Source organism: Rhinolophus sinicus, chromosome 15, assembly GCF_057876585.1.
Source record: "Rhinolophus sinicus isolate RSI-liver-muscle chromosome 15, RSI-T2T, whole genome shotgun sequence".
NCBI classification, from domain to species: Eukaryota; Metazoa; Chordata; class Mammalia; order Chiroptera; family Rhinolophidae; genus Rhinolophus; species Rhinolophus sinicus.
Genome location: NC_142515.1, coordinates 104,413,350 through 104,437,024, shown reverse-complemented (window position 1 = coordinate 104,437,024; position 23,675 = coordinate 104,413,350). Strand labels below are relative to the sequence as shown.

The 23,675-nt window shown below is 37.6% G+C and overlaps 1 protein-coding gene across 2 annotated transcripts in view; it reads right to left on the bottom strand.

Annotated features, from left to right (window-relative positions):
• KIF13B (kinesin family member 13B) overlaps positions 1–23,675 on the bottom strand; it is a 170,617-nt gene that overhangs the window by 51,749 nt on the left and 95,193 nt on the right. For both annotated transcript variants that reach the window (XM_074338346.2, XM_074338347.2), the window contains exons 19-31: positions 22,945–23,091; positions 21,557–21,706; positions 21,139–21,267; positions 15,676–15,846; positions 14,358–14,521; positions 13,881–14,013; positions 9,308–9,454; positions 8,698–8,727; positions 7,199–7,298; positions 6,520–6,646; positions 5,701–5,756; positions 3,872–3,996; positions 2,420–2,596 (exon numbers count right to left, since the gene is read on the bottom strand). In XM_074338346.2, coding sequence (XP_074194447.2) covers positions 2,420–2,596; positions 3,872–3,996; positions 5,701–5,756; positions 6,520–6,646; positions 7,199–7,298; positions 8,698–8,727; positions 9,308–9,454; positions 13,881–14,013; positions 14,358–14,521; positions 15,676–15,846; positions 21,139–21,267; positions 21,557–21,706; positions 22,945–23,091 — 1,656 coding nt within the window. The remainder of the gene's footprint in view (positions 1–2,419; positions 2,597–3,871; positions 3,997–5,700; positions 5,757–6,519; positions 6,647–7,198; positions 7,299–8,697; positions 8,728–9,307; positions 9,455–13,880; positions 14,014–14,357; positions 14,522–15,675; positions 15,847–21,138; positions 21,268–21,556; positions 21,707–22,944; positions 23,092–23,675) is intronic.

The window sequence follows — 23,675 nt, the reverse complement described above, 5'->3', positions numbered from 1 at the left end:
AAAATGACCTTCTAACTAAGATGTAAGCAAGGACTGGTGACTCTTACACTTTTTTTTTTTTTTTTTTTGCAGCACGATGGACATCTTGTACCATGAATATTGACAAGTTCAGGCATTAAATTCTTGACCAAAGCAGGATCGTTATGAAGAATGATTTAAGAGTGCATGGTCATTGTTTATGCTGACTGCGCTCTTTGAGCAGTTAAGAATTGAACTGTTGAATTAATGCATAGATGACTCATTTGAAAATGCTGCTAAGACTGAACATCCTGTAGAGGTTGAAGAGAGCAGGGATGAGGGCAGAATACAATTGGTGAATAAAGATAAGAGGAGAGAATATTAAACGAACACTGAACCTTTGTCTCCATGAGAAAGGGAAGCAGGAAATATGTGAAAACCCCCAAAGAAAATAGAAAAATCAAGCTGTTTGGTTTTAGAAATACGTTATTTTCAAAAACTTGCTTAATCATAATTTCTTTCCTATTCTGTAATCGTCAGTTAACAAATAAAAAAAACAAAAAGATGCTAGCCTCTAAGACTGCAGAAAGACCATTTATTTCACCCCTTCACTCTCTCGCCGTGAGCCTGTGCCACTGCCACTTACATTACCTTTCTTCTAATGGGTGGTGGGGCAAAGTGTGGGTGCTACTGTCATCTTCCTGTTTTGTTTTCTATCTGTATGGAATCGCTGAAACTGACTTGTATGTATTAGGGTCATAAGGAAGTCTCTGTTCTTGCTGTAAAGAAGTCATTTTTAGGAATGAAGTATCTAAAGCTGGGAGGGAAAACAGCCATGCCCTAGGACATTATCATTTCATTCAGCATCCATTGGATACTGTCAAATCATTTCAACTAGGGGGAAATGCGAGAATTCCTTGTTCCTTAAACAAAAAATAGAAAAAAATAAAACAAAACAAAACCTTTAAAAAAAAAAAAGAAAGAAACTTGGTGATTCCACAATGCACCCTTTCTGTTAAAAATTCTGTGGGGCTGGTACGAGGTCATGCTCAGTGCCTGACAACCAGTATCTCTAGTTCTGAAATGGCAGATGACTCTTCAAAATGCTCCCTGGGAGCAACGTGTCTTTTTCAATCCCTTAAAGACTTCCGAGAAAAGGGAGAGCGAGAGAAGAGTGAATGGGCGGCACACCACGTGCCTCTATGGCTAACCCGATGACCTGGATTTTATTGATGTTGGATTGCCAAGCTAAAGAGCTGCAATTTTAACAGCATACCGCCAGTCTTCATTTCAAAGATTGATATCAGTGTGACATTTAGAACTAAAGATTAATTTTTAGGCGTGGAGATTATATCTAGGATTCTGTCAACCATGACTGTGCTCTTTTAAATGAAAAGATTTATTTTCATCTGTCCTGGTTTTCGTCAGTGTATCAAGAAGGCCTCCAAAAAGTAAGAACAGACAGTTAAAAAGAATCCCTAGAGTCAACCTCCCAAATCTTATATTTGCAAAACCCAGTAACAGAAATGGTTTGTATCTTTACCTAGAGTTTTCTACTAACCCCCTTCATATGACACAAGCTCCTTCATAGTCCAGCTGCAATGACGTGACAGCCACAGCTTTGGCCTCTGCAGCACACTCTGTCACACCCTGCTTCTCAAGGTCCCCGGGCCTGCCACGTCCTTTCCATCCTCACTACCTCTGCACATGTATCTCCTCCTCTCCATGGAACAGCCAACAGCTCCTTCTCTGCCTGCCACACTTCCCCGTCTGTAACAAAGCGGCTCACACGTGAGTGACCCTGCTCTCTGAAGCCATCTCTGACTTCCTCGGTCTGAACTGTCTGTCTGTTCTCTTCCCTACAGTCTCCCAGCGCGTGATGACCACCTACACGACAGAACTATTACAACAGAGAAGAGTCACCTGTTTATACATCTACATAGACCAACAGACACTGGCTCTTTAAGGATGCAGACTATTTGTTATTCATCTTTTTACCCCAAAGCCTGACGGAGTACACTTGCCAAATTTATGAATCAGTGAATTCTCAGAGATGACTGAAAGGAAAGAAAGGTATGGAAAGCGAAGGGTAAGAAGCACAAATAGCTAACTGCAGTGAACCTTCTCATCGTGTAGGACCCAGATGAAAAGTCACAAACAAACACAGTGAACTTCGCCTTGACAGGGCCCTGGGGCACCCAAAAGAATGGCAGTCCTTTGTGAATATGCAGTAAGAAAGAGTTTGTGTAACAAGTGAACACTGTCTAGGAGGAAGCCAGGATGACATGTTCCAGGACCGAAACAAGTGCGGTTACAGCAAAGGAAGAGTCACCTGGAAACAAAAAGCTCAGTGCTCCCCAGAGCCTGTTGGGACAGAAGGACAGAGCAATCACTCCCTGGCCCTGCCCTCATGTCAGACCTGCAGTTCAAGTCACTTCTTCAACTAGGAGTAAGGACTCACCTGCCGACCGTGCACACTGACACAGATTCGTTTGCGTAAAACCAGCTGCATGTCGGCCGGATGGCTGAGCTGGACCGTCACCCGCACAATGAGGAACAGTCGCTCATCCGCAGGGGTGCCTTTACTGAGCTGAGGACAACTGTGTACTGCAGAGTCCCAAGAGGCTTCTGCTTTCACCTGCAGAGAAGACACAGAGAACATACTTCTCCTTTTCCTCCTGAAAACAAAAAGCCTCGCAAAGGAATATCTGGGCTTGGGTTGAAGTGGTACATGCCAGTCACAAATGCAGTTCGACCAGAACTACCAAGAGACTGTGGAATATGAGGCTGTGGCCTCAGGCACCTGGTCTGGGAAGTACAGAGCAGAATGTTCCTGGCGGGCTGGCTTTTAAAGTTTTATTTTGAAAAATGCTCAAACATTTAAAAAAAAAAATTGTAACTTCAGTACAGTGAACCTCTGTGTATCGTTCATCTAGATTCATCAACTGTTAACATTTGCTACCTTCCCTTATCCTATCTTTCTCACAACACACATATATATACAGTATTATTACTTTTTTGATATATATTTTTTTTTACTGAATCACTTCAGAGTAAGTTACAGACGTATAACTATATCTCTAATGACTTCAGCAAGTATCTTCTAAAAGCAAGGACATCCTCTTATTTAACCATTGGACAACGATCATATTCAGGAAATTAAACATTAATACAATACTATTATGTAACATAGAGTCCATATTCAATTTTTTAATGATTCCGATCCAGATCACAAATTGCCTTTAGCTGTCATGTCCCTGTAGTCTACTCTAATCTGGAATGGTTCCCCAGCATCTCTGAATCACTCATGACATTGACGCTTTAAAGAAGGGCACAGGCCCTCTGTTTTACAGAGAACACCACAATTAGGTTTGTCGGATTGTTTCCTCACTGTTAGAGTCAGGATGTGCAACTTTGGCATACCCTTCAAAGCACCGTATCAGCTTTCCTTCCTTAAAATAGTTTATAATTTTTCCAATGTACTCAATATTTAAATAAGCCCCCATTGAATACCCATCACTCACATTCAAACATTATCAAGATTTGGCCACACTGGCTTCATCTATTCTTTTTTCCCTCTTAAGAAGTCTTTACTGAAGAATCCCAGAGCAAACCCCACGCATGGTTATCATGTGCCCTCTGCACCTTCCTCCCTAGAGCCTGGACCTCCACTGACCTAAACTATGAGCTTTTACCAGGAGAGGAAGGGAAATGCTGAAGGGATGTAATCTGATGGTCCACTCTTTCTGGAAGTGGTTCCATTCTTTCTGGAAGTCATGATAAAAGGTATTCACTCATCTTTCTTGAGAAATTAAGCACTGAAATGACAACCTTGCTAACTGTTTCAAAAGGCTCATGGGAAGGTTAAAGAAACTACTTTTCATCCAGTCCTCCTGAGCTATGCTTTATTTACCTCTCCATCGTAGTGTTTCACAATTTGCAGTTCAAAGAACTCGTCCTCTTCTTCCCCAGTGAGGGTAGCATCCCACCCACCAGCTTCCGGGTCATCAATATTATCCTGAGAGCTGAAATCATCCGCTAAAAGCAAAGACATTCCATTAAATATGGAGATCATTTTAAAGGATAATCCCTACCAGTTAATTTTCAATGTGCTTAGTATTAGATTCTTCTACGTCAAATTTCATTTACTTTGGCTCTAAAATCTTACGTGACAGAGATGATGACCATTCAACAGTTCATGGATCTTAGAGCTGGAAAGTGCCTCAAGAAATTATCTTATCCAATTTCCTACCTTTATGCTTTATTTTTACATGGAAAGCAACTGAAGCCAAGATACCCAAGAGGTTATTCAAGTCAGCCCACAAATATTAATGATAGGATTATAACCCAAATTCCCTATCTGGAGAAACAAGAATGAGATTCCAATTATCTGACAGTTAAGTTCAACACACGAATCAATTGGCTCCATGAGCTAGAAACTGGAGGGGTGTCCCATGGCGCTGTGGTTATTCAGTTCCAAGCCTGGCTCTTCCAACTACCTATCTATCATAAGCTTGTGAACAGGCATCAAAAGTATCTTTTCTGGTACATGGGGTTGGGTGGACCAAGAATGGGCAAAAGACTGAATAAGGTCCTTATCATATCTAGGAATATTCTTACTAACAGGTCTTCTTTAAGCTTATTCATTCCCACCTTCTTGCGTGAGCAGGCACACACACTCACACAGACACAGACACACACACACACCCTCACCTATCCAGGAACCCAACATAAGACTAGTTCAGAGTCATCTTCAGTCTCTAGAAGTCAAGAGAACAACAAAGGAGAGGGTGCAGTGGTAATATATTACAACCCCATCAGGTAGACAGATGGTGGCTAAATATTATTCCCTAACTCTGTGTATATATAAAAATCTTCCATGTGTCTCAATAAGCTAAGTGGTACAAGATGCGAAATACCTCAGGCATGACTCACTTCCAGCTATCCAGCTAGGTGGAAGAAAACCCCTGAAGACATCTAATCTTGCCCATTTAGAATAGTTACTTTTAATGTATAGTTCTTCTGCAGATGTTTTAGGAATTTAACTGCTGACTTTTAACTTATTTTTAGCTTGTTAATCTACCTTTTCATTTTTATTTTCCCTCCTCAGACAAAGTATACATAAAATGTAGCCACATCCAAAATATTTTACATGAGGGGGGATAAGTCAGAGAAAAAAAATGACAAGTTATTTTAAAAATAGGCGATATAGGGATAAATGGCATAAGAACTCACAGAAAAAGTGAGAAATTTATTAAACAGTGCGAAGAAAACACCGGATAAAATAAAACATGCTACATAAGCAATCACTAGTTATTAGTCCTTTCCAGAGAGAGGTCTTTTCCTAAAATTAAGGAAGGAAATATTCTAACCACTATGCTGTACACCCGAAATATAAAATATTGAATGTCTAAATGGATTAATTAATGAACTATTTTAAGCACAGGAAACCATGACTACCATCCCAAACTGCTGAAAGAACAAAGCATACACGTAGCAGTACGGGTTGTAGAATGAAATATGAGAACACATCACGATGAAACATACCTATTACTGTTATAAAAATATTATTCTTACAGAAAATCCATTCTCTGTCAAGTATCAGAGTCCTCTGGCACACAAGGAATGGTTCCTACTCTTACGCTTACAGAACTGCCTAACCGCATACTTTGTCAGAATCCAGGGATCATCTGGACACTAATTTGTCAGAGGTAAACCTTCAGAAAGCACCTCCTAACTTACCATTTAAGTCAAGGAATATAACAGGAATGTGTGTTTCCATCCCAGGAACTGGGGTCCTAAAACATAATGAACAAATAGCATCTCAAATAAAGCGGACTGTCTCATCAGCACGTACTTCGTGACACAGCCTTAATACACATTCAGAACTATTACAGCTCAAGCCAATAATAGCTCTGCGATTGGATTTGCTATAATTTCACATCAGAGATGCCAGAAAGACTTGACTGTAAGTGCTGCTCCTTTTCACTGGTGCACTCATGTATAATTATCATATGCCCTGAAACTAGAACTCAGTCTTATAAGACACATATACCTGTTTATAAATGAAATCCCCTTGTTTAAAGTTACTTTCTTATAAAATTATATACCTAAGGGCCTCGTATGGCTTAATTCACTATTTTTAATTTCTATAAAGTGGCACAGAACATTTGCTGACAATATAGTTTTAGCCAGCACCAAAACCTAAAACTCCTGGAGATGCAATTTTATGATGACCGAATAGTCTTTTAAGGGAATGACCCAAGTAATTAACATATTAACTATTTTTTTAAATGTTAAGTGCACTGGTACTAAATATTGATTTAGATTCTCAGAAATCTTAATTGCTTGAGCCAATAACAATATTATTTAATAAAACAGTTTTAGGTCATAGTTATTCTGACTCATGAAAATAATTTAACACTTCCTCTAATTCAAACAACTTTTTCCCCACATGCTATAACGAGTCTTCCTTTCATTAAAGCACAGGCAAAATTCCTACAGAAAGCAGTCTGTTTAATGAGCATTTAGAACTTCAGAAGACACACGGCAACTTCATACCATTCTGCAGGGGCCCCTGGAATCCCACTGCCGGCCGAGGGGACCATGACCGCGTTCCTTTCCTCCGTGAGAGTCAACCTCATCTCCAGGAGTTGAGCCTCACGGTCAGCATCATCCTCTGTCTTATCTAGAATATCAGAAATAAGGGACAAAGATTGATATCCCCCTCGCTATTTACACTTTTTGTCCTTTGTAATGGTAGGATTTGCCCATATTTCAGTTATCGGTTGATGAGAGTTCACTAGAAACTTACTACTTCCCGATTAGTGATAAAAAAAATTTCACAAAGAAAAAGTAACTATAAGCTAGAGGGGTTGGTGCACTGTTTACAGCGAGCCCATCCTTGGTTCGTAGAAGAGCACATGAATGATTTCTTCCAGAGTCAGAGGATTCAAGGGCTTTTGGACAAGAAATGTTAGCATCTTACCTTAAGTTATTTTTGAGGGACAATATTTACTTTGTGTATTCTCTTTCTTTGTTGGGGGCTGGGAGGGCAAAGACATCAATTACAACTAGATAAATGTTCTTTTGAAAGGATATGACACAAATAAGAAACACTCCTATGCTCTTGCCATCCACATTATTGATGTGTTCATCTACTTCTAATTTATGTGGCTGCAAATGGGAATTAATTATGCACCGACGAGGGGGAAAGGAAATATTCAACTTGCTTTCCTACCATGTTTACTGACAAGTTTTTGCAATTGTTGATCTAAGTACTCCTGACGTTTTGTTAACGCATTTAGCCATTTTCTACGTAGTCTCTCTAAATCCCGATCCTGGAAGAAGACAAGGGAAATGACAGTCAGTATAATGCCAAGATAAACCGTGCTCTATCTTTGAAACCGTGCTCTATCTTACTTTAATCTGGTTCGAAAATGCAAAGTATTATATACCACTAATGTCTTCATTACCACCATGAGTTGACTCCAACCATTATGCAGGACAGAAACTCTCAGAAATTAAAGCATTACCATTCTAGACTACTACTGTTTCTGAAAGGATGGTGTCTGATACCCAGAATCAGTTTTATTCCTATTGGCTCAGAACGCCAAGAGCTGGTAACTAAGATCTTCTAGGAGGTCTCTTTGCTGAATAAAAATCACAAATACTACTCAATCATCTTCAAAGTCTTCCCTTAAAGCCATCATAAGAATTCTTCGAATTCTTCACTACATCCTTCAACCTGTTTCACTAGTCTCTGCAAACAGCATGTAAATGCTTCTCTCCCTTGTTTTGGTGGTGGGGGGCATCACAGAGATGAACCACTCTTCCAGTCAACACCTGACTGTGCACCAGTCTTACCTCATTTCCTTTTGTAATCGAGTTACAAGACTGGGTAGCTCAGTGGAATGCTGCGGAAATGGTGCGTATCTGGATTTCTCTAAGGCACTTAACCAAATAGCTCATGACATTCTTGCGGACAAGATGGAGAAATGTGCAATGAATCTACTTGAATGAAATCAGAAACGACTGAAATAGCACATCCAAGGAACGGTGATTAATGAAATAATGTCAGCTTAAAAGAAGTCTGTATTGCTGTGCCATAGGACGTTGTATTTAACCCTCTCCGATACAATATTTTTATCAGTGACTTATAGGAAGGCAGACATTTTTATCAAATTAGAATGATGCAAAACCAGGAGAGTGACTACACTGGATGACGTAATCAGGATCCAAAGAGCTCTGAGAGTCCTAACAAGACTAACAAGATAAACCTTAACAGACATAAACAAAATCTTGCAGATTAGGAAGAAGGGTGGGGTGGGGTGGGGGGACAAAACCTGTGTGACTCCATGAAATGGGGAAGAAAGACCTGGCTTCAAATAAGGAAAATACCTAGGGGGTGTGGCTTGACTGACACTCAGTAGGAGACAACTCTTATAAGGAAAGGAGTGGGTGATTCCGCTCAAGGACAGAAAAAGCAGGGAGCCTGGACGGGGAGGAGCTCCAGGTTTGGAAAAGGATAACAGTCACAAATGATTTCCTACACTAAACAGATGTTACTTTCACAGTCTATGAAACACTCATTGTTCCCTACTCTATTTTAATTTGAGAAAAAGCAATATTTGAATCAAAATTGTATAAGTATTAAGTAACAGTATAGCAAGACTCACGAACAGGTAATTTAGTACTTTAATCAAGCTTATTTGATGAGGCTAACAGGTGTTTCATTACCTGGTAGCTGTCCATGTCTTCCTCTTCCTCCTACAAGACAAAATACATTATGCAGAACCGAAACAATACCCATGAATCCGGCTACGCTGAACAATCTGAGTCTCTTCCCATACTTTATATTTTCTCCCACCTAGCTCACCCTCTCTTGGTTTTATAGTTTTCAGAAAGTTGGAGTAAAAACCTTGAGCTTCTCATAGGAAAGTGAAGAACACTCATTTGACCTTTTCGGGGAACGAGTACAATACTTTCCCTGCTGGGTTTATAGTCCCACTCCCCAGGGGAAATCAAACACCTGCTGGCAAATAGTCTTTACAAGCCAGCAGGGGGTTTCTGCAGAGGGGTGGGTGATGGAGGTTAATCATGAACAGGCACTGAGGAGTTTCTGGAGACCGAGATGTTTTAACCCTCAGTCTTCCATGTACCAGGGCAAAACCAACAGTTTGGTGCAGTGATTCTATGCAAATGCACTACAATTAAAAAAAAAAAAAAAAAGACATCAATGGGAAACAAAAGAAATACTGAAAGAACTATTAGTGGAAGGCCGTTTTCTGACAGGTTCCAGCGTCTGGTTGGGTCTTTCAGCAAGAACCTAGCAGGCACAGAGACTTACATGGAAGGCGTCATGGGTCTTGGGGGATCTGAGCGCTCTAACTTTCACACATCCAATGCCAACAGACAGTATACATTCTTCCATCAGTGGTAAAGTCCCAGATTCCTGCACCGACTTCACTTCCACTTGGACTCGCCGGGACTGCCCCTATATCACAGACAATTTTAAGAGTTTTTAAAAATCAGTTTGATTCACAAAAATTTGGTTTAGAGAGACCCCTACAGGCTGATGCTGGGAAAAGCGTTTAACTTGGAGACACTGTATTTTAAATGGTAAGTGGTAAACTACAAATTGAAAAACTAATCAGGAAAAATTACCTTTGAAGGGCGTAGAAAGAGACAGAATACATGATTTACGTATTTTTTCAATAAAAATAAACATTAAAGGAAAACATTCTAACAAAAGAAACGCAAATAGGTAGACAATAAAAAATGGTCAACTTACTAATAATCAAATAAATACAAATTAAAATAAGCATTTATTTTCACTTACTAAGCTAGCAATTACCTTTTAAAAAGGAAATTTCCAATATTGCCCAAAGTTTATGAAACAGGCAATTACATACACTGTTGGTAGGAATATAAACTGATAAAGCTCTCTGCAGAGCAAGTTGCCTTAAGAAATATAAGTTTCCCTTGCAATTCAACTTTCTAGGATTCTTGTCTAAGTAAATAATCATATATGTACATAAAGAATCTTAAAGCAATGTAAAGAATAAAAAACTAGTTACAAATTATATGTATAATACTGTAACTGCTTATGGTATATATAATAAAATATTACATAGTCATTAAAATATGGCTGTAGAAAAATATACATAATATTTTAAGTTAAATAGACTTTTTTATGTTAACTATACAAATGTTAACTATACTTTTTTAAAAAAGAGATTTCCAAACCCAGCATATATAGTATGATCTACTTTTAAAAAATAAGCAATCAGAGTAGAAATAATTACTACTATCCTGGATTCACTGCTCTAATCACAAAATAAAATAATTTTAAATCAAGCTGCAAAATGAAGACTCAACCAGAGAGAACCTATTCCTTATTAGGCACATTTTCAGGATAATTACTGTGTGACTTTGTATATTTAGAATTAAATCTATTTTTCAAAATTCCCAGTTTTCCCAAATTACTGACTTCAAAGCTGGTTTATATAAAGTCTAGAAACATAAAACAGAATTTGAATATACAATTTCAAGTCTATTACTATTCTCCTCTGCCATCAGATTTTGAATCCCAAGAGCTTGGCATTATCAGAAAAATCAATTAGGCAATGATTGATCCCCATCAAGCTAGATTTGAAAAGATGAGCTACAGATGTCTTTTAATATTTTCCAAGCACTATCTATGCATCAGATGTTTTGTGGAACAAGTACCTAAGAAAACATTTTAATTGTCTAAAATAGTTTAGTCACTTTTAGCTAGCTACCTTTTGTTTATTTACTTAGGACAGAAAGTAGCGTATTTTAAATGTATGAAATACATACACTCTGGGGAGGATTCAAGATAAGAAGGAAAAAAGGAGGGAAAAGATCCAAGAATGGTTTAACGTCCCATAGAAAAATGCCTTGAATAGTGTACTTAAACCATTATATTGAACATTCTTTAGCTGCTGATACTTGACCTTTTTTTAACTACAAAACCAGAAATTTCATATGGTTAATTAACCTAATCAGTTTTTCCTCTGTCACTTTTCCTGTTCAAGAACAACAGGTTCCAAGTTTGAAAGACACTGAATTCAATGAACCTACCATTTTAGGCCCTCTATGCTTCTCTAACCTCTCCTGTTACTGCGTTCCAGCTCTTCCTACACGTTACTTTCTATCTAAATTTACCTAACTCCAAGTATCTTTATTCTTTAGTCTTGCCATTTCGGTGTGAAAACCTTTTCTAGCCTTTGTGTGATTCTTATCAGCATCCAGGTGAAGATGCACATCCTTCAAAAAAGCCTTTCCTGATAAACTCAATATATTTTTTTTTGCATGTCTGCATTTATTTTAAATTTTTATTAAGTTTTCAATTAATTGATATACAGTATTATATTAGTTTCAGGTGTACTGCATAGTGATTAGACATTCATATAACTTACGAAGTAATCACCGCGATAAATCTAGTACCCATCTGACACTATACATAATTATTATATTATTGACTATATTCCCTATGCTGTACTTTACATCCCCGTGACTATCTGTAACGACCACTTTGAACTTCTTAATCCCTTCCCCTTTTTCACCTATCCCCCTAACCCCCCGCCCATCTGGCAACCATCAAAATGTTCTCTGTATGAGTCTGTTTGTTTTATTTTCTCTTTTAGATTCCACATATAAGTGAAATCATACGGTATTTGTCTTTCTTATTTCACTTAGTGTAAATACCCTCTAGGTCCACCCATGTTGCAGATGACAAGATGTCATTCTTTCTTATGGATGAGTAATATCGCATTGTATAAATGTAGTACTTCTTTATCCATTCATCTATGGATGGTCACGTAGGTTGCTTCCATATCTTGGCTATTGTGAATAATGTTGCAATGAACATACGGATGCATATTTATTTTCAAAGTAGTGTTTTGCGTTTCTTCAGATAAATACCCAGAAGTAGAAATACTGAAACCCAATTTGTAGTAAAGGTTGTCAGAAGTATGATAAATACTTAAATATTTGATTCACACTAAATCAAAGAAAATTAACTGGTCTTACCTTCCAGATGAATTTCTAAGGGATCCAAAGAAGATATACATAGTTTTAAAGGATGTTCAGAAAAAGATTCTTCACACACTTAAGAATCCTATTCTATGTGTATATCTCATGCTATAATTTAAACTAATTTCCTTTTGCTTTTAGTTCCTTGACCATGCATGAATGAATTTGCTAAAATTCATTTGCTGGGGTCAGAGAATAAGTGCTTATCACCTTCCTCCTACTAAAACATTCAGGAACTTAAATATTTCAGCAAACTTTATTTTTCCTTTAATCTTTTCTCATATTTTGCTTTGAATGATTTCAACATTCATTTTCTAGAGCTATTCTAATATTTTACTATTATTCTGAAGTATGGAAACTATCATAGGATGCAATATTCCACTAAAGTAGAGCCAAAAAAAGTATTTCCATGTCTACCATGTAAATTCTATTAAGATATTCTCTCTCCTCTTTAGTTGGCAGCACAGACACTCCAGATTACAATCTGCCTGGGGTTAAGTGACAATTCTCACATATTTCCCTGCTGTATTGATTTCTGGAAGGTATTCATATCCACCTAGCTGAATTTATTTAACACCTCCTGTGGTATCATAAAAATATATTTCGTCTTTGTCCTCAATTCCTGGCAGAGAGCTCCTAAAACTCTTGGAATTTCTTGAGTGATAAAAGTTATAGGCACATCTTTAAATGATGTGACTTTTAACTTGGCGACTCTTGGCAGGCCCTCAGACAGCTTCAGGAGGGGCTGGTCATCAGAAAGACCCAGCCTTGATTAGAACTGGAACGTTCAGCCCACCTCACAGGGAGAGAGGGGGGCTGGAGACTGAGTATCGCCATTGGCCAATGCTGTCATCAGTCATGCCTACATAATGGAGCATCCACAAAAACCTACGAACAATGGGTCTTAGAGAGCTTCCTGCTTGGTGAACATCTCCAAGTGCTGGGAGGGTGGCGTACCAGAGAGGACACGGGAGCTCCTCGTCCCTCCTCCCCATACCGTGCCCCATGCATCTCTTCCATTTGGCTGTTCCTGAGTTGTACCCTTTATGATAAACTGGTACCAGTAAGTAAAAGGCTTTCCTGAGTTTTGTGAGTCATTCTAGCAAATTATTGAACCTGAGGAGGAGAGCTGTGGGAACCCCCGACTTTGCAGCCAAGTCAGATAGAAATGGGTAACCTGGGAATCCAATACTTGGAAGTCTCATCTGCAGAGATGGCACTCATAGGACACCCAGATGGTGTCTGCAGAGAATCAGAGAATTGGTTGGCATCAGGAAGAAAAAACCCTTCTCATCTCCTACATACCAAGCTTCTGTACTTCATGTGCAGTATCTCCAATCCTCACACTAATCCATAGAAGCTGGTACAATCATCACCTGCAATTTCTACCTGAGAAAGGTTCTGAGAGGTTACCGGGCCTGCACACAGATGTACAACTAGGCCACAGGGGAGCCAGAGCTGAACCCCAGCATGTCAGACTCTGGAGGCTTGTTCTTTCTACCACGTCACATTGCTTCTCCTTGTCTTTATAAATATTCTAATGCTGCTTGATATGTTTGTTTTATTTCGTACAATTCAATTCTAAGTTGTTCTTTAACATTTATCTTTTTCTTACTTACTACTAACCTACTAACTACAAACCTACTAACAAAAGCTAGTTTAAAAATATTATAAATAGAAATACACACATGAAGGAAAACACAGATGAAGTCAGGAGATGATTTTAACACAGGAAATGGACTTGGCCAATCTAGATTTCATTATCACTGACATTTCTGCTAAAAGGAACCCAACATTACACTTTATGGTGCCAAAGAATTTAATGTTAACATTCAAAATGCCAACATTCACAATTTTATTACCTGCCGGAGTTGGAAGATTCCTCCTGTTGGTACATCCTTTGCAGAAATTACTTCTACAGGGCAGTATTCACCATTCTCGTTCTGTTCCAAGATCTGAACCCAGAATTCCATTTTCCTGGTGACTTCACTCCATCTAGGAAATAGTTGAAATTCTTGGAAAATCATACATTTCTATTTAAATACAAGCAGCCTAGGCTCCTACACGAGAATTAACAATGATAATGACCTCCAAACAGAATAGCTCAACAGAATGATCTATAGTTCAATCGGTAATATACACGTACATATTAGTAACTACAATTAAAAGCAAAGTTAAACAAACTTAATAGCAGAACAAGAAATGAGTCCTTTTTTTTTTATTCAAGAAGGTCTAATTACAAATCTATTTCAAAGTAGTTATTTAAAAATCTAAACATTGTAATCACATGTACAGAAGCAAAAACTGTAAATGGAATCAGATGGATATTTAAAGTTCACCTGTCCCGAAGACTGCGTGTTTTTGCTTGGATAATCCCCAAATCCCATAGGGCTGGGTTCTTCCTAGGATCAGGATCGGTCATCTTATGGCCATATATTTCAATTGCTAACGCCCCTTCCGAAAGGTGCTCTATAAAGTCTTCAGTGATGTTAACAGAAAACTCCTAAAAGAAAATAATTACAGAAGAGGAAATACTTTCTGGTAACCTTGTGAATACTTACACCCAACATCACATACTTACTGCATCATGGAGAGGAGAAATAAAAAATAATGTTTTAGTTATAGAACAGAACTGTTATACTACACCCATAATGAAAACTCAGGTGGCCCAAGGGTCTTTCCTTTAAAAATAACTGTAACTCTGACTTTTAAAAAATGTTTCACCTTGGAAATCTATTGTGAAAAACCAGCATTGTATTCTATTGTGTTAGCAATATTTTGAAAGCTATTTTTAAAAGTATAAATAATTATATTATGAATTACAACAATGATCTAGTATGTGCTGATATAAAAGTTATTACATGCAATAAGGTAGCAGAGTGTTTCTCAGTTTTTAGGAAGCTATCTCCAAAACAGAGAAAGGAAATAAATAACGATCATCAGTGCAAAAAAAAAAAAGTCACCTAATTTTTAAAAATTCTCCCAATCTGTCCATCTTTACAAGATAAATATAAGAAAGTACTTTGCAATAATTAGGATAAAGCTCTAAAACTGTGCCACAGTGGAAGACTGAATCTAAAAATCTGACGGTCCAGGCTCTGCTAGTCACTAGACCTGGGCAAACTGACCTCTCAGAACTGGCTTCTTCTGCGGGTAGAAAGCACTCTCGTCAAACACAACTGAGGTCCAGATCAAATGAAAGAGGAACATAAAGTGCTTAGCAGAGCATTAGGTGCTCAATAAAGTCAGTTCTTGTCTTTCTTCTATCTTCACTATTTCTAAAGAATTAGTTTCTTTTTAGATGACAATTTCTTCAGTAATCTAATACAAAATATGATTCCTTTTGGAGAAGAGTATACATATATATGTATGCATGTGTGCGCACGCTCACAAAAGTTAACTTCTTATTGTGGAGGAATTAAATGCATTGACACTGTAGTTTTTCCCCCCAGCTTTCCTGAGCTATAACGGACATATAACACTGTGTTAAGTTCAGCGTATTCAATGTATTGGCAACACTTTTTACAGTTCCACTCTAAGAAACTCTGATCCAAGACATATATTGGTACCAAATTATTCAACAAAATAAGGTTCATTTCATTGTTTTGTTTTTACCTGAATAACTAAGTGTTGACCAAGTCTGGAAAACAAACTTACATTGCAATGATCAAAGACAACCATGCACTGGGGTTCCTTGCTGACAGGGGAGGACGAGGTATCCACTTCAGGTGCAACAGCTACTGGCTCCTGTTGATCCCAGAAGTTGTATTTGCAGAATACAAAATGGCACAGATGTTGTGGCAATCCAGTGGCTTGGAGTATTTTAACCTGAAGGAAAAGAAAGGCTCTGTTTGTTTTTAACTAAGAAAGTTCCAAGAAACACTTGAGCCAGAGATATGGACTCCAGTCCTGACTGTATCACTAACTGTTTATTGACCAAATCCCATTCACCCTGGGGTTGTATTCCTGCCTCTGTGAAATAGTGACAACCACTGTCATATTTAGCAAGCGGGTAACAACAACCTTGCCTATAAAGGTAGGTGTTTTAAAGCATTTACAGTCTGATGAAGAACATTTATATTCTAGGGTCTTATATCATGATCGTCATCATATTATAATAATAATAATCAACTCCGAGAAAGAAAGTTCTCAAACATCAACACCATTCAACAATACAAATTTGGCTAACTATTAGGTTGGTGCAAAAATAATTGCGGCTTTTGCAATTATTTTTAACCTTTTAAACCTCAGTTACTTCTGCACCAACCTAATCTGAATACGTCATAAGAACACAAGATTATTTAGAATGATGAATGAAGAACAAAATCAGTGTATGTGCCAACAAGCAATAAATATTCAGGAAAGGGCAAAAAACATTTCTGTAATACTTTAAAGTATAAAAAGAAACAAGATTCCCAAGTAGAATGTTACATGCTACTAGAGCATTGTTTGAAAAACTTTATCATGGAATCATCAGAAATCTATACTTTGAAGACCTGGAGGGGTAAAGAAGGAGATTAAAGATGGTGAACGTCTTTAATGCAGATTTAGGGAGGACAGGTGGATCAAGGGAAATGTGCCCTGGACTACAGGAGTGTAGAGGTTTGTGAAAACAATGTGCAATTAGAAATATGTATCTAATCAGATCCAACAACACCAGAAGAAATGCCCATATTAGATTTTAAAGCCGCCAAATACTCTGAATATTTCTTTTGGCAGGTAGCACCAGGTTAATTTTTAAGCTGGAGTTGTTGTGATGTTATAATATTCTAAAATTCCTCCAAGTATGAAAGAAATTAAATTCTAAAATTAATTAAGCTAAATTCTGATTTTACAATTGATTAGGCCGAATTTCATATAACTGAGCATTGATCATTTATTTATTCTTTATCTGGTCACTTCCTGTGTTGTATAATGCACTATTCCTTCAGTAAATAAATTTAACAAGAATAGATTTGACTATGTGGCAGAAGTTGGTGTAATTCAGCAACCACAAATATAATAGACTTATCACTTCAGAAAGCCGTAACAAGGACAAAGAAAATCTCACAAAGCAAATGACTTTCTTTTTTTCTCTACCAGGTCCATTATGGGTAAGCAATGAATGGGAACTCCTATTATCACTCATTTTTCCTGTGATGGCAACAAGAGTTGCCATCTAGGTAGAAACATCTAGACCGCAATTCCCTGACAGGCTATGAAAGATGTACTAACACATTTTATTCATTCAAACCAAATACAGTCTGATCAGTTTTCAGCAATTAAGTTTTCTTTAAATTTTAAAAATCATCACTTTTTCGTTAAAGTGTTAAAAATGCTTATTATATTCTTTAAGGTGAAGCAAGTGGTATTTGGGAAGACTACAAGATTTTGGAGTACTTAGATCTAAATAAAAATCTCTGCCACTTATTAGCTTCTATTTTTTGAGCAAATTACTTAAAATCTTAGTTTTCTTAAGCTTAGTTTTTCTCCTTGTGAAATAGGATAGCTACCTAATGATACTGGTGTGATGACTGACCATGCCAATGAAATGGAATGAACGAAAACACTGCCAAGCTTTGAGTGGATAGATGTTCATACATCCGTCTTTGTGATTGAATTCTATTTGAAAGCCATTTTTTTGGTCTTAGAAATCAGTCTCAGTTTTAAGGTTGAAATAAATAAGAAAGCAAAAGTTCATAGGCTGAACTCTCCCCAACAGGCAACTTCTCAGGAATGTGACTTCCCAGGAATGAAGAATATCAGGAATGAGGAACATCTTGATATCTAGAACATAGGTTTGGGGTTTTGTTTTGTTTTGTTTTTTCATTTTTGCAGACAGAAACCAAAAACCACCACAAGGTGTCAGAATATCACAGACTTTAACTTGCCACTGCTCACTGCCCAGGAATATCAGAAGGCATTCATGTTGTTTGGAATTTTAAAATACACTAAAATTGTACTCAATGTAATTGAAAATATCTATGTTAGTATGTGCATACTTTTTTTCACCACAGAAAAATAAATCCAGACTTCTTTTATACGCCGGCGATATTTAACACCCATGACACCTTAAGTGTCCTTAGACTGGTTTCTTTTTTTTCCCTACCAATATTTTGTTTACTGTCGTATAGTTTATTTTTCTTCCTCCTTTTACACAAAAGGCTATCACACGCTCAATATATGGTCTTTAAAAACCATTTTCCACTGTAGGGAGTCAGGTTCCTTGGAGAAATGACTGATTTCAGGTCTAGGACCGGACAGGAAATACACAGCATGAGACCAGAATACTCATCCTGTAGAAAGCACGAAAGCTAGCTCAGTCTATGAGGGTTAGCGTTGTGTCAATAGGACTCAAGAGCCAACTGAAGAGGCCCCCACAGACCAAAGATGGGATCATTTAAGCTTTAATATGGGTAATAAATACAGTGGATTAAAACACATCAACTATGTTTAAATCCAAGAGTTCATAATGGTATTAAAACTACAACAACAAAAAGTCATTGGTCATTTTTGGATATTAGTGGGAAAACCAATTCATTATTTTGAAAATTAGTAAATAACAGGAGAGAATGGAGCATTTACCTGCCTTTCCTGTACAAACTGTATCTCTGAATAGCAAAATAGTTGATAATGGAAGATTCTTTCTATAGAAGGAGTCCGACTAATAAATGAAGGAATGATGGAATTATGTTATCATTCTTCTCTAATGCCTAATGAAATATGTAGGTAATAATCACCAATGATTTCTAACATCCCCAAAAGAGATCCAGACACAATGTGCCTTCTGATGGAAGAACATACTGCCACCTATAAAGTATCCTTGCTATTCTCCATCCCTCATACATCGCCTTTATGTTACCCACTTACTCCCAACACATCTTAACACATTAAATGGTACCAATCGGCAAAATCCAGACTGAGAAAATATTATACAAGGCAACAACCCAGTTTCTACAGAAAATAAATTATAGGGTAAGAGAGAACGAGAGAGAGAGAGAGAGACAGAGAGAGAGAGAGAGAGAGAGAGAGAGAGACAGGGAGTGAGAACATGCACAAGTGCCAGAGCCTAAAGATTAAAATAGACTTTGAGATAAACAACTAAGACAAACAAACTGACTAGATAGTTCATATTAAGAAAGTATTAATTTTTAACTATGATATTATGGTTATATTGATTCTTGTAGGTATGCTTATTTTGGAGATACAAAACTATTTATAGATGAAATATGATGTCTGTGTTACTTGAAAATAATCCAAGGGAAAGGGACAGCATAGAAGCAGCGTGGGTGTATGAAAGAAACAAGACTGACCATGAATTGATAAATGTTGAAGGAGGGCAAATGGGGATCAATAATACTGTTCTCACCACTTTTTATATATGTTTGACATCGTCCATTTCAAAAATCTTAAGATATTTTAACTACATTTTTTAATAAACAAAGCTATGTTGGGGCGGCCGGATGGCTTAGTTGGTTAGAGCATGAGCTCTGAACAACAGGGTTGCCAGTTCGATTCCCACATAGGCCAGTGAGCTATGCCCTCCACAACTAGATTGAAGACAAGGAGCTGCCACTGAGCTGCCAGAGGGGCAGCCGGATGGCTCAGTTGGTTAGAGTGAGAGCTCTCAACACCAAGGTTGATGGTTCAATTCCCGCATGGGATCCTGCAACTAAAGATTGAAAACAGCGACTGGACGTGGAGCTGAGCTGCGCCCTCCACAACTGGATTGAAGGACAACTTGGGCCCTAGAGAAACACACTGTTCCTCAATATTCCCCGATAAAATTTATTTAAAGAAAAAGCTTTGCAACCCAGGATATACTACTTCTTTTCAGTGATAAAGACAAACTTCCCAAGTGAGAGAGTGTCCTTCTATGTTACTTTACTCATGGTAAACTTTCACACAGTTGATCTTTTCACTAGTCCATCACCTTTCAAATGGGCCATTATGGAGTCATCAAGCCTATGTCTCCATCTCTGATAATCCTATAACCTCAAAGGAAATGTTCTGAAATTAAATGCAATACAATAAAGATTAGCCTTTGAGTGAATTAAGAATTCCCGCCCTCTGACGTTCTCTGTGTCTTTCCCCCGGCTCCCATCCCCAGAGCACTCCTACAACTTCCAGCTTCGCACTGCCCGATTCAAGTTGATTTTTGCTCAAATAAACTCTTAAAAATCAAAAAAAAAAAAAAAAAGAGGATTTCCCCCTTTATACTGAAATAACTGACTTAAACATCTGAGGCCATCTTAATATATACAAAGGCCTACAGAAAGTAGCCCAACTTTTGACAGCTTTATTTCCCCATACCTTGCAGTTAATTCCTAACTTACTCTTTTCAATATCAACTTCAATTCTAGAATTATTTGCTGAGACACAGGCCTGGACCTAGGATAGATCATGAAATAAGAGTAAAGTTTAGGATTCCCTCACCTGAGCTTTTAATGGCCTCCTCCTCACTCCTATACTATTCCTGTGACCCTTGCTGATTTCTCTTCCTCAAAAACCTTTTTAACTGGTTCTTCAACCAATGGCATACTGGCTCACTCGAGTGTGTACAGAAATGTATGAGGGGGTTTTTTTTCAATGTCATGAGTGACAGAGGTGGCACTACCCATGCCGATTGAGCAAAAGTCCAAGAATGCAATGACCTACCTAAAATCTACCTACAAATACCTGTGAAAACACCACAGCACCTTATGGAGCAAACACGTTCTCCTTCAAGTCCACACTGAGTGATTTTCCTCAGATCTTCCTATCTGAATTAATTAATGACCTCTCCTCTGTGTCCCAGAACATGGCTTGTCTACCTCTCTCAGAGCATGTGGGTCACACAGTATTCGAGTCTTCTGCTCACGTGTGTGTCCCCCTTTTACACACACATGAACTACATAGGCTGCTCCTTAAGAAGTTCAGATAAACACAAATCCATATAATTTTGGAGTGGAATGGCCCAGAGGAAGGAAATGGAAGTACCAGGCTAACCGGTACGTCAGGATATATGATGAAATAGTAAATACTAAAGATTCAGAGACAGCTATTTTCAAAATTAGAAAAATAAATAATTTATCGTCTAAATACCCATAATCCTTAAAATGAGCCCCATTTCCACGACTTCTAAATGAAACCGGGACTTACCATGCATGTAAGTTTGTTCTCATGGGACTCCTTGTCAAAGGAGGTATCTGCGGCATCGTCTCCTCCGGCAATCCTCTCCACAATGTCACCACTGATTCTCATCACCTCCACATGCAGCCGGCCAGCCACCTGCACCAAGGCGGGGAATGACAGACACTTATTCCAGATTTTGTTCTTTCTTCTGCTTTAGAGTCAAGTAGTTAGGTTAATGGTATACAAGAACCTAGAAGCCTAGATTCTAACAGTAACTTCCCCTCAAATGCTTGCAATAATCATCATGAAGCAGCATGAAAACACAGGTATTAATAACACACATAAATACCATTTGTTACTGATGAAACTCAACAATACAGTATCAACACCCTACTGTTTCTTGAACCGTTCTCTGTAGGATAGAAGGCATGGAGAGAAAACTAACCTCTCCTTTCTGGTTGACAATTGGAACAGCATACTGTAACTTCACATCATAGAAGAGGGACTCGAGGAAGACATTAGCCACCCCAATGAGGCTGTGGTTTTCCTGCTCGTCATAGAATGGATCAGCACGCTTGAAGTAAGACCGTATTACCTTTAAGGAGAGTCAGAACACACAACTTCAGAAAACCGCTTAAAATAAATGAATCCAACCTACCACTTTTTGATGTACTCTAATAAGGTCACTAAACCTAGCTGAAGTGAGCACTGTATTACACACACACACACACACACACACACGCACACGCGTACACACACATGCCTACTCTCTCTCCCCCTCTCTCTCATTCCTATTTAAAATGGTGGTCAGCATCCTTCACCTGTGAGAGAACAATCCAATTAACATGTCATTACTTTTATTATTTCTTCTTGTTTATGTGCAAATCTTGCCATGAAACAGAGAAAACAGATATAGACTAGAAATAGAAGAGTGCACAAAAGTAGTTTTCATTTTTCACTCATATCTATTCCACATGTTTCTACCAAATCATTAGATACGCAGCTGCTAATGAGAGGTGACCCTCTCACAGGAGAATGGTTTGCTTTGTTGTATTTATTGTTAATGTGGTTTTACTTCTACATTGAAATAGGGCAGGGATAGAGAAGAGACTAAAAAATAAAAAAAACCTAAGAAAAAATGTCATCTAACTGTAAGAAGTCATTTTTATTGATGGCATTCTGGAAAAATAATTTTTACAAAACAAGAGGCTAAGGAAGTAAACCACTATATGCCAAAACAGGACCAGCAGTACGGAAAATATGTAAAAATATATGTAATACATATTTCTGTTTTAAATATATACAAGTACACAGCTGATCTAAATGAGAAAACCTGCAACTTCAGGAAAAAGAATCAGAGTACACGTCTATGGCACCTACCTAAGGATCAAAACACCTTCAAAATATATTCCTAATAGTATAAATATTCAGATACCACTGATGTTCAATTCAAAAACGGATACTGTAGGTTTATTATTTGCAAGATTAAATGTGTTGTGAAATAGAAGCGAGATAATAAGGTGTGGTCTCTGTCCTAAATAAATTCACAGTCCAGTACAGGAGAGAGAAACGTGTTACACCAACAGGAGTAAGAATGGGATATAAAAAAATTCGACTAGAAATCCAGATAATACAAAATGAGGAAAAGAAAAAAACAAGATACGAGAATAATGGGTTATTAAAATTCTTGATTAGCTAAACAACTTAAAGGATTAAAATAAATATTCTAGAAACATTTTGCAAAAATGGATAATTTTTCCCTTAAATGGGTAGACTCATTCCTGCTTGGTTCCTTCAATGAGTACCAGTTAAGTAATTTTTTAAATAACTTACGGGGGTATCTTCTTCGCACTCCTTCCACTCCTGATAAAGGTCTCTCATATCCAACAACCTGTTTTCCAGTTTTTCCAAAGACCAAATCTGCTTTCCTTTTCCTTTTCTTCTCACCTGGATTGCAGGTTCACTAAGAAGAGAGCCTCGCTGCAAAGACAGTAAGAGTACTATGTGAAACACAAAAATATCCATCATAGAAGTCAACCTTAAACATTCTATACCCACCAGTCATCAACCAAATGTCATCAACCAAAACTGAAACTATCACTCTTTATTTTGTGAATTGCAAAGCTTCCCAGAAATCTTACAAGTGTAAGATAATGTCTTTATATCCAGATGCAATCAAAATTTAAATATAAATTTAAATTTTCGTTGAAGTTGGATATAAATTTAAGTTTAAAAAACAAAAGACAAGACCATGTGTCATCAGAAGTCAAAAATGTTTTATTCGGGCCATATGTCCAGGGAATATCAGTGGGTACACAGAGAGTCTTGAGTATTAAATAGTAGGGGAAGGTTTGCTGGGATGGGTGGTTAATAAACTATCTTTCACTTTCTAAAAGTTTGAATTAAAAAAATTTTTTGAATGGGTAGCATCTTTACGTGGTATAAAAAAACAAAATGTTTAAAAGAATAAACTGAAAAGTATCCCATTTACCCATTCGGAGGCAAGAAACGACACCAATTTCCAAATATGCATAGTTTGAATTTATAAATAAAACAGTATAAAA